This window comes from Coregonus clupeaformis, chromosome 6 (genome assembly GCF_020615455.1).
Source record: "Coregonus clupeaformis isolate EN_2021a chromosome 6, ASM2061545v1, whole genome shotgun sequence".
In the NCBI taxonomy this organism is placed as follows: domain Eukaryota; kingdom Metazoa; phylum Chordata; class Actinopteri; order Salmoniformes; family Salmonidae; genus Coregonus; species Coregonus clupeaformis.
The window spans coordinates 38,449,064-38,461,045 of NC_059197.1; the positions used below are offsets into that span (position 1 = coordinate 38,449,064).

General features: G+C 46.5%; 1 protein-coding gene across 1 annotated transcript; it reads left to right on the top strand.

The window, feature by feature from the left end:
• The first annotated feature begins 2,251 nt into the window (after positions 1-2,251).
• LOC121567893 (scavenger receptor class F member 1) lies at positions 2,252-11,351 on the top strand. Its single transcript, XM_041878255.2, has 13 exons — positions 2,252-3,059; positions 3,277-3,338; positions 3,475-3,576; positions 5,290-5,557; positions 5,737-6,000; positions 6,197-6,415; positions 6,606-6,734; positions 6,945-7,051; positions 7,222-7,330; positions 7,409-7,533; positions 9,306-9,443; positions 9,579-9,768; positions 9,973-11,351. The coding sequence occupies exons 1-13, from the start codon at positions 2,959-2,961 to the stop codon at positions 11,030-11,032; spliced, it is 2,874 nt and encodes a 957-aa protein (XP_041734189.1). The 5' UTR covers positions 2,252-2,958; the 3' UTR covers positions 11,033-11,351.
• The last annotated feature ends 631 nt before the right edge of the window (positions 11,352-11,982 follow it).

An 11,982-nucleotide genomic window follows, 5' to 3' on the forward strand; every position in this document is an offset into this window, starting at 1 on the left:
TTCCATCTCACCATGTCGTTAAACACACACAGACACACACGCACACAACAATGGCTTCCCTTGCCCCCTACCATATCTTATCGGTACTCAGACCTCTCAGACCCTGACGTAGTTTTCTGACAATCTTAATGAATGCTACTGGTGATAGTATTGAATGATGGCCCTCAATTACGTATTTTCCTACATACTGTACACTACCAGTCAAAAGTTTGGACACACCTACTCATTCAAGGGTTTTTCTTTATTTGTACTATCTTTTACATTGTAGAATAATAGTGAAGACATCAAAACTATGAAATAACACATGGAATCGTGTAGTAACGAAAAAAGTGTTAAACAAATCAAAATATATTTTATATTTTAGTTTCTTCAAATAGTCACCCTTTGCCTTGATGACAGCTTTGCACGCTCTTGGCATTCTCTCAACCAGCTTCATGAGGTAGTCACCTGGAATGCATTTCAATTAACAGGTGTGCCTTCTTAAAAGTTAATTTGTGGAATTTCTTTCCTTCTTAATGCGTTTGAGCCAATCAGTTGTGTTGTGACAAGGTGGGGGGGGGGTATACAGACGATAGCCCTATTTAGTAAAATACAAGGTCCATATTATGGCAAGAACAGCTCAAATAAGCAAAGAGAAATGACAGTCCATCATTACTTTAACATGTGAAGGACAGTCAATACGGAAAATCTCAAGAACTTTGAACGTTTCTTCAAGTGCAGTCGCAAAAACCATCAAGTGCTATGATGAAACTGGCTCTCATGAGGACCACCACAGGAATGGAAGAGCCAGAGTTACCTCTGCTGCATAAGTTCATTACAGTTACCAGCCTCAGAAATTGCAGCTCAAATAAATGCTTCACAGAGTTCAAGTCACAGACACATCTCAACACCAACTGTTCGGAGGGGACTGTGTGAATCAGGCCTTCATGGTCAAATTGCTGCAAAGAAACCACTACTAAAGGACACTAAAAGACCTGCTTGGGCCAAGAAACACGAGCAATGGAAATGTGTCTTTCGGTCTGGAGTCCAAATTTGAGATCTTTGGTTCCAACCGCCGTGTCTTTGTGAGAGGCGGTGTGGGTGAACGGATGATCTCCACATGTATAGTTCCCACCGTAAAGCATGGAGGAGGAGGTGTTATGGTGTGGGGGTGCTTTGCTGGTGACACTGTCAGTGATTTATTTAGAATTCAAGGCACACTTAATCAGCATGGCTACCACAGCATTCTGCAGCGATACGCCATCCCATCTGGTTTGTGCTTAGTGGGACTATCATTTGTTTTTCAACAGGACAATGACCCAACACACCTCCAGGCTGTGTAAGGACTATTTGACCAAGAAGGAGAGTGATGGAGTGCTGCATCAGATGACCTGGCCTCCACAATCCCCTGACCTCAACCCAATTGAGATGGTTTGGGATGAGTCGGACGGCAGAGTGAAGGAAAAGCAGCCAACAAGTGCTCAGCATATGTGGGAACTCCTTCAAGACTGTTGGAAAAGCATTCCAGGTGAAGCTGGTTGAGAAAATGCCAAGAGTATGCAAAGCAGTCATCAAGGCAAAGGGTGGCTATTTGAAGAATCTCAAATATAAAATATATTTTGATTTGTTTAACACTTTTTTGGTTACTACATGATTCCATATGTGTTATTTCATAGTTTTGATATCTTCACTATTATTCTACAATGTAGAAATTAGTAAAAATAAAGAAAAACCTTTGAATGAGTAGGTGTGTCCAAACTTTTGACTGGTACTGTATGTACATTTTATTTTTGTAAGCATGACTGTTTTTAAATGGAGACGCCTTTGTGCTACGAAAACCAAATAAATATCTAAAGTGAAATCAAAACTGTGTAATGTGGGAGAATGTAAGTTGGGCTGTCAACATACATCCGTTTACCAAGAGAACATCCCACTTCCGATCTAGGAAGGACAGTTAGGCTTTTTAGTTTTACAATTTTTTTGTGTGTGTATGTTTGTGAGCTAAACAAAGTTGTTGTGTGGAAGACAGATGTACAGTACACAAATAAACTTGCAAAACACACACCTCTAAATATGCTGCTCACCTCTTCCCAGAATCTCTTAGTATGTGGTGATGTCTTAAAAAAGCCTTACTGAGGCAGATTGAATGGGAGGAAGTGGCTCTAACTTCCCCAGGAAAGACGGAGAGGAAACGGACAGGATTGGACCGCTCAGTCAGGCTGCACTGGGCCTACAACTACAAGACTAATGACTGAAGAGAGATAGGCTGGACAGAAAGACAGATAGAGGGAGAGAGAGAGAAAAAATAGAAAGACAGCCTTCCATTGGCCTACAAGACCACAGAGCTAGACTCGGGAAAAAGAAAGGTAGAGAGAGAGTGACTGGGGAGAAAGACAGAGGGAGAGAGAGAGAGAGAGAGAGAGAGAGAGAGAGAGAGAGAGAGAGAGAGAGAGAGAGGAGAGAGAAGAGTGCCTTCAATTTCCATTGTCCTCTTCTGTACTTCGGAAGAGAATAGTGAGAGAAAGAGGAGAAAAGGAGAAAGTGATTTTCCCGGGATTGGATTCTGGTGTTGGGACAGGGAGAGGATTGGATTTTGGTGTTGGGACAAGGAGAGGATTGGATTCTGGTGTTGGGACAGGAAGAGGATTGGATTCTGGTGTTGGGACAGGGAGAGGATTGGATTCTGGTGTTGGGACAGGGAGAGGATTGGATTCTGGTGTTGGGACAAGGAGAGGATTGGATTCTGGTGTTGGGACAGGGAGAGGATTGGATTCTGGTGTTGGGACAGGAAGAGGATTGGATTCTGGTGTTGGGACAGGGAGAGGATTGGATTCTGGTGTTGGGACAGGGAGAGGATTGGATTCTGGTGTTGGGACAGGGAGAGGATTGGATTCTGGTGTTGGGACAGGGAGAGGCGTGTGAGTTGGACACGGTCTGAGACCTGTTGTGGGCTGGTACAGACCTGGTTGTGGGGTGGACATGGGCCTGTTTCTGACGGGTATAGGACTACTGCTCTGCTGTTCCCTCTCCTCCCCTCAGAGACTGGCTCCCTCAGGGAGAAACGTCTGCCAGTACCTCAGGTGATGACTACATTCCACTCTCACACTTTATTTTTCTCTCTCTCTTTCTTTTTCTGCCTTTTCTATCAAGCAATATATCCTTTATGAAACATTTTCAGAATCTTCATAATTGTAATCTTCCGATATTTCTTGAAAAAACTGTAAAAAGAAATGTGACCCATAAGGAAACTTCCTACTATGCTTTACGTTATGTCTTTTGTTTACCCTTCTCAAACAGGGATCCCTCCATTCTTGTCTGTTGTACTGGATGGAGACAACAGGGAGAGGAGTGTACTATACGTGAGTATCAATTTAGGGGAGAGGAGTGTACTATACCTGAGTACCAGTAGACAGTAAATTGTGTAAAACCGTCCAGGGCGTCTTGCTAAGGCAGTATTGTATAATTCCGCACTGTGTCTGTTGTTCATGACTCCAGCTGTGTGTGATGGCGAGCGGGCCTGCCAGCAGGATGAGGTGTGTGTATACCCGGGCGTCTGTCGCTGTCGACCTGGCTACTATGGAGCCCACTGCAAGACACGTAAGTCAAACCAACTCTGACGTTTAAGTTACATAGGCTATGTCATTCAAACAATATACAGTGCATTCGGAAAGTATTCAGACCCCTTGACTTTTTCCACATTTTGTTACATTACAGCCTTTTCCCCTCATCAATCTACACACAATACCCCATAATGACAAAGCAAAAACAGGTTTTTAGAAATGTTTGCAAATGTATAAATAAATGAACAACAAATATCACATTTACATAAGTATTCAGACCCTTTACTCAGTACTTTGTTGAAGCACCTTTGGCAGCGATTACAGCCTTGAGTCTTCTTGGGTATGACGCTACAAACTTGGCACACCTGGATTTGGGGAGTTTCTCCCATTCTTCTCTGCAGATCCTCTCCAGAGACGTTTAATCGGGTTCATGTCCGGGCTCTGGCTGGGCCACTCAAGGACATTCAGAGACTTGTTCCGAAGCCACTCCTGCGTTGTCTTGGCTGTGTGCTTAGGGTCGAAGTCCTGTTGGAAAGTGAACCTTCACCCCAGTCTGAGGTCCTGAGCGCTCTGGAGCAGGTTTTCATCAAGGATCTCTCTGTATTTTGCTCCGTTCATCTTTCCCTCGATCCTGACTAGTCTCCCAGTCCCTGCCGCTGAAAAACATCCCCACAGCATGATGCTGCCACCACCATGCTTCACCGTAGACATGGTTCCAGGTTTCCTCCAGATGTGATGCTTGGCATTCAGGCCAAAGAGTTCAATCTTGGTTTCATCAGAACAGAGAATCTTGTTTCTCGTGGTCTGAGAGTCTTTAGGTGCCTTTTGGCAAACTCCAAGCGGGCTGTCATGTGCCTTTTACTGAGGAGTGGCTTCCGTCTGGCCACTCTACCATAAAGGCCTGATTGGTGGAGTGCTGCAGAGATGGTTGTCCTTCTGGAAGGTTCTCCCGTCTCCACAGAGGAACTCTGGAGCTCTGTCAGAGTGACCATCGGGTTCTTGGTCACCTCCCTGACCAAGGCCCTTCTTCCCCGATTGCTCAGTTTGGCCAGGTGGCCAGCTCTAGGAAGAGTCTTGGTGATTCCAAGCTTCTTCCATTTAAGAATGATGGAGGCCACTGTGTTCTTGGGGACCTTCAATGCTGCAGAATTTTTTGGTATCCTACCCCAGATCTGTGCCTCAACACAATCCTGTCTCAGAGCTCTATGGACAATTCCTTTGACCTCATGGCTTGGTTTTTGCTCTGACATGCACTGTCAACTGTGGGACCTTATATAGACAGGTGTGTGCCTTTGCAAATCATGTCCAATCAATTGACTTGACCACAGGTGGACTCCAATCAAGTTGTAGAAACATCTCAAGGATGATCAATGAAAACAGGATGCACCTGAGCTCAATTTTGAGTCTCATAGCAAAGGGTCTGAATACTTCTGTAAATAAGGTATTTCAGTTTTTTTATTTTAATCAATTTGCTAAAATTTCTAAAAACCTATTTTTGCTTTGTCATTATGGGGTATTGTGTGTAGATTAATTAGATTATTATTTTTAAAATCCATTTTAGAATAAGGCTGTAACGTAACAAAATGTGGAAAAAGTCAAGGGGTCTGAAAACTTTCCGAATGCACTGTATTGTGAACACAACAAGAGTTAATATAGCAACTTTGGTAGCACTTTACATTGCAGGAATAAAAGGGCAAGAACCTAATTAAGTGGAAACTACTGAAATATTACAGCCTGTCTCCCTCTATAGGCTGCCCTCCAGAGTTCTGGGCACCGGACTGCCGTGAGCTGTGCAAGTGCCACCCTCATGGGCGCTGTGACCCGGTCACGGGCGAGTGCACGTGCCTCCCCAACCGCTGGGGGCAACTCTGCCAGAACGCCTGCAGATGTGGCCGCCACGGGAACTGCCACCCCGTGCACGGCAACTGCACCTGCGACGAGGGTTGGTGGATGCCCACCTGTGCCAAGCAGTGCCAGTGCTACCCAGGCACCTCCACCTGTGACCCACTGACCGGCAGGTGAGAGAGAATGGGTTTATTTACAGTGGGAGGCATTAGTTAGCTTGGAGCTGAATTAATTGATGCAATTTAGCCTGCAATTTACTAATTTAAAGGGCAGTGTCACACACCATATTTTTTAACACAATAGCTACAACACAATACAACTATATGTTTTCTTAAAAAACGGTGGTTGGCAGGTGTCAGTGTGCCCCGGGGTACTGGGGTCAGAAGTGCAGCCTTCGCTGTAGCTGCTACATATCGTCATGCCAACAGAAGACGGGGGCATGCGAGTGCCAGAACGGGTGGTGGGGTCAGACGTGTGACCGCCGCTGTAACTGTGACCTGGAGCACAGCGAGTGTAATGCGGTCAGCGGGGAGTGTGTATGTCATCCTGGGTACAAGGGAGCCATCTGTAATGAACCGTGTGGACCTGGGGAGTATGGCAGCGGTTGTAAACTGAGGTAAGAGAGTGTATATGGATATTGCAGTGGTGCTGCCTTGTCATTGTGCTGTTGATCAATATGGATGATTGATGGCTTGGGTGAATTCTGAGCACTTTATGTAGGCTTGTACCTGTGTCTATCCTAGAATGGCTACAGTATGTATTCAGTTGGATTGTTCCATGGATGTCTCTCTCTCTCCTTCTCTCCTGTGTAGCTGTGGGCACTGTAAAGGAGGCCAGTCGTGTTCTGTGGTTGATGGTGTCTGTACGGCCTGTGAGCCTGGGTGGAACGGCACACGCTGTGACCGGCCGTGTTCGTGGGGTTACCATGGAAACCACTGCCAGGAGGTGTGCCCACGCTGCAGGAATGGTGAACCATGTGACCCCAGGACGGCGGCATGTTCACGATGTGATCCAGGATGGACCGGACCCAGGTGTGTGTGTTTGATGACTAACTACCAGTGAAATGCATCTGAGACCTTTTACAGTAATTCCACTGTTGTACTGTACCTACCCTTCCCAGACATTACAGTGTCAATGATACCGAAGAGGTTCAGTGTTTTCTTCAATTGCTGACAGTTTTTGATGTCTGTCTGTTACCTGGGCCACTCTGTTTGTCTGCAGGTGTGATGAGCCGTGCTCTAACAGAACATTCGGGGACGCCTGCCGCTTCCTGTGCAGCCCCTGTTTCCATGGCCACTGTGATCACGTGACAGGAAGTTGTGTCTGTGGGCCTGGGTTCCAGGGACAGAGGTGAGAGTACTGAGAAAGCAGACAGAGGTTTTGTTCAGAGGTTCCTTACTCCCTTTCTTGAAGTAATCACTGATGTGGAACAATGGTTCAAATAAATACGTTTCTCCAATCCAATAATGTCTGATTTAGACATCTTGCTGTTTGTGTATCTCAATTAGGGGATTGTGTATCTGGCTGTCACTAACAGGTTTGTCTCTGTTGTGTCCCCAGTTGTAACATCACCTGTCCAGACCAGCTGTATGGCTTTAACTGTTCCTCTGTCTGTGACTGTGGAGAGGGCACCGCCTGTCACCCAGCAACGGGGGCGTGTCCATACAGTATGCACTCCTCCTATTGGATACAGCGCTAGTTGGTTATTAATGTGTAACTAATGATAAGTAATAGTAGATGGGTCTATGGATTCAAATATTTGTTTTCCTCAAGAAGGAATATGTGAGGTTGAATCACATTTATTTATGTGTGTGCGTGTGTGTGTGCGTGGTGTCAGGTGGTCGCGGGGCTCTGATCGCTGGTCTCCTGGTCCCTCTGCTCTTGGTGCTGCTGGGTCTGGTCTGCTGCTGCTGCTGCTGTGGAGGACCTACTGACGGCAAAGACAGGTGTGTATGATTCTGATGGCAAAGGCAGGTGTGTGTGTGTGTGTTCCTCTGACCTCTGACCTTGCTCTGGTCCTACAGGGTAGCAGTGGGTGACGGTGGTACCTCTGTCCGTATGAAGCATCATGTGTATAACGTCCTGGCCAACGTGAGCTCTGCTGTACCCTGTATCTCTGTCTGGTCCTCTGGGCTACCCAGAGTCACAGGTCAGTCCACTATCACACTAGAGATCATATCATATGTCTTTATGTACAGTACCAGTCAGAAGTTTGGACACACCTACTCATACTCCAGGGTTCTTCTTTATTTTTACTATTTACTACATTGTAGAATAACAGTGAATACATCAAAACTATGAAATAACACATATGGAATCATGTAGTAACCAAATAAGTATTAAACAAATCAAAATATATTTTATATTTGAGATTCTTCAAAGTAGCCACCCTTTGCCTTGATGACAGCTTTGCACGCTCTTGGCATTCTCTCAACCAGCTTCATGAGGTAGTCACCTGGAATGCATTTCAATTAACAGGTGTGCCTTGTTAAAAATTAATTTGTGGAATTTCTTTCCTTCTTAATGCGTTTGAGCCAATCAGTTGTGTTGTGACAAGGTAGGGGTGGTATACAGAAGATAGTCCTATTTGGTAAAAGACCAAGGTCATATTATGGTAAGAACAGCTCAAATAAGCAAAGAGAAACGACAGTCCATCATTACTTTCAGACATGAAGGTCAGTCAATACGGTACATTTCAAGAACTTTGAAAGTTTCGTCAAGTGCAGTCGCAAAAACCATCAAGCGCTATGATGAAACTGGCTCTCATGAGGACCACCACAGGAAAGGAAGACCCAGAGTTACCTCTGCTGCAGAGGATAAATTCATTATTGTTACCAGCCTCAGAAATTGCAGCCCAAATAAATGCTTCACAGAGTTCAAGTCACAGACACATCTCAACATCAGCTGTTTAGAGGAGACTGCATAAATCAGGCCTTCTTGGTCGAATTGCTGCAAAGAAACCACTACTAAAGGACACCAATAAGAAGAAGAGACTTGCTTGGGCCAAGAAACACGAGCAATGGACATTAGACCGGTGGAAATATGTCCTTTGGTCCAAATGTGAGATTTTTGGTTCCCACCGCCGTGTCTTTGTGAAACGCAGAGTAGGTGAACGGATGATCTCCGCATGTGTGGTTCTCACCGTGAAGCATGGAGGAGGAGGTGTGATGGTGTGGGGGTGCTTTGCTGATGACACTGTCAGTGATTTATTTAGAATTCAAAGCATACTTAACCAGCATGGCTACCACAGCATTCTGCAGCGATACGCCATCACATCTGGTTTGCGCATAGTGGGACTATCATTTGTTTTTCAACAGAACAATGACCCAATACACCTCCAGGCTATGTAAGGGCTATTTGACCAAGAAGGAGAGTGATGGAGTGCTGCATCAGATGACTTGGCCTCCACAATCACCCAACCTCAACCCAATTGAGATGGTTTGGGATGAGTTGGACCGCAGAGTGAAGGAAAAGCAGCCAACAAGTGCTCAGCAAATGTGGGAACTCCTTCAAGACTGTTGGAAAAGCATTCCAGTTGAAGCTGGTTGAGAGAATGCCAAGAGTGTGCAAAGCTGTCATCAAGGCAAAGGGTGGCTACTTTAAAGAATCTCTAATATAAAATATATTTTGATTTGTTTAACACTTGTTTGGTTACTACATAATTCCATATGTGTTATTTCATAGTTTTGATATCTTCACTATTATTCTACAATGTAGAAAATAGTAAAAATAAAGAAAAACCCTTGAATGAGTAGGTGTGTCCAAACTTTTCACTGGTACTGTATGTAAGGAAGAAACTCCAGTACTTGTTGAATGCTCTCAAAGTTTTTATCCATGCACTTGGATACAGGAGAGGTGTGCATACTATACTTATTACAATATGATTACAATAATAACAATAATAAACACTTCTCTCTCCAGTGTCCCACCACGACTCTGAGCTGACATTCAACCACAGTTTCATAGAGCCTCCCTCCTCAGGCTGGGTGACGGACGGATCCTCCTTTGACAGTGATGAGGAGACCGGAGAGGCTCTCTACTGTGTCCCACCCAGAGAAGGTAATCAGTGTGTGTGTGTATGTGTGTGTGTCTTTGTGTGTGTGTGTGTCTGTGTCTGTGTGTGTGTTCAACCCTTTGTGCTTCGTTGACTCCCTATTTTCTCTCTCTCCCTTTACCCCACTCTCCCTCCCTCAGACATCCCAGCAGTGGCGGGCGGTGAGTTCCAGGAGTTCCAGCATGAGATGAGTTCTAAGTGTAACATGTTTCCCGACCCCTCTGCCTTCAGCGTTAGTGCAGAAGACATGTCCCTCCCCTTTGGCATCCCCCGTACCTCCAGCAACGCCAAGTCCAAACGCCCCTCCGTCTCCTTCGCCGAAGGCACCAGGTAACACCAGGTCGCAGTCATCATGATGAGGACATTGAACACTACACACACCACACGACACTACCCAGCACTTCAATTCTCTTTTTAAATTGCCTCTTAAAGTTATATTTATTGTAATTGTCTTGTGTTTGTTTTTAATGTTGAGAGTATGTCAAATTAATTTCCCCTTGGGGATTAATAAAGTACCATCTCACCTCATCCCAGGTTCAGCCCCAAGGAGCGCCGAGGCTCTGCCCAGGACCTGACACCCGGGGCCCCCCGCACCAAACCCAAGTCCCCCTGGGGGGTCTTGATGCTGTCAGCCCTCCAGGCCCAGGGAGGGAAGGCCTCAGAGGGGGAAGAGACAGAGAAAGGTGAGGGGGGGGTGGATGGATGTGGAGGTGGGACTGGACCATTGGAAGACCCAGGATCCAGTGGTGAAGCAGGGGACCCCGATGTGGACAGGTACACGGCCACCCCGTCCCAAGCCATGTCTACCCTGCAGGTGCCTGGAGCAGTGGTAGGGCGAAGATGCACCATATCCAATGCCGCTGTTACCAGAAAGGGCGGGCAAACACCAGGGTCCACATCCGATGGCCAGCAGGCAGAGATAGATAAAGGGATGGACAAGGTGACCACAGTGTACGTGACAGTGGGAAAGGCGGGGGTGGGGAGGCCCCTGTCTAAACTAGAGCTCCCCAGCTCAGAGGGCCCGGTCCAGGCCATGCTACGCAGGCTAGGCAGTCTCCAGAGACACAAAGACCAGGAAGGGGGAACTAAGCCCAAGGGGAAGAGCCAAGGGGCAGAGCGGATCACCAAGCCACCCAGGAGGAAGCTGGGGGCCAGGGCCAGTGTGTGGGAGCAGGGGGGTCCCCCACCCTTGGGGGTGGGGGGTCCTGTAGGGGAAGGCGTACCTATGAGGAAACCCAGTAGGAGGAAACAGCACGCCCACCACAGTTCGCCTGCTGTCATGGGAAACACTGACGCTGGCACTAACACTCACCCCCCACCAGAGGGCGGCTCTGCCACAGTTACGTCTACGAGGCCCCTGTCCTCCATTTTGAAAAGCGTGCCAGAGATCGCTGGGTCAGAGGTCAGGGGTGAAAGGTCAGGGGTGAGGGGAGAGAACGGCGACCCTGGGATGCAGACTGAGACTGAAAGTGGATATCTAACAGTCGGGCCAGCTGGAGTTAGTCTGAGTGAAGTCATCGCCAATGAAGGAGTGGTGGTCGGTGTGGACGATGGACCTAACCTATATGAGAACGTGAAGATTATGCATTCCTAACTTCAGATGCAATGACTGTGGTGCTCTGTCTCCGCTCACAATTGAGTATGTAGTTTGACTACTAATGAATGAGGAATTTGAAAACTAGCTTACTGTACTGAAGTTGACAGTTGAGTCTGACATGAACTAACTTTACAATATTGAGTATGCAATTTTATGAATTACAATATGTATATGATGGTTCTGTACAATGTGTACTGTATGTATGTATATCATACAACAATACGATAATGTTGAAATCGCCTTACCAAATAGTAATCGACACTGTAACTGCCATGTGTGAAACAACTATGCAAATTAAAACAAAAAATGCATGCTCCGATCTGTGCACTTTGTTCACTTTGGCTTGTCTGTCATCACTAGGCTAAGCTGCTAACGTTAGCCATCAAGCTAACGAAGTTAGTCCCAGATAAGTTTTCCAATGGAGCCCTCTTTGTCTGGAGAAGTAAATGAACGGTTCCAGCGCTGTAGGAACTGTATCTACTATGCTTTGTTTCGGGACAAACTGGATCACTCAGAGTTCCAATGCGGCAATTGTTTTCTTGCCGAGGATTATAGGCTTGAGAGGATTATAGGCTTGAGGTGGCTTCCTTGATAACGCAGGTAGCCAGCCTACGTAAGAAACTGGGAGAAATGCAGAGTGGAATGTTTACATTTTCTACGCCGATGGCTGGACGGCATTCACGCATGTTGGATGCATCTCCGTCTTGTCGTTTGTTGTTATCCGACTGGCCGGTGTTGCCCGGAGTTCGTTTGCCAGGGGAGCCATCTCCTGCCTCTCCTCCCCCATCTGATAGCGGAGTCGAAGGAGCACAGCAAGAGGAGCATGGCAATCAACGATGGTCGCAAGTCACGAGCCGTGGAAGCCAAAGACAGTGGCCTCCCGCAAAGCAGTCTACACTCCCAACAAGAGGCCCGGAGTGGATACAAACAACGAATAGTTTCGCCGC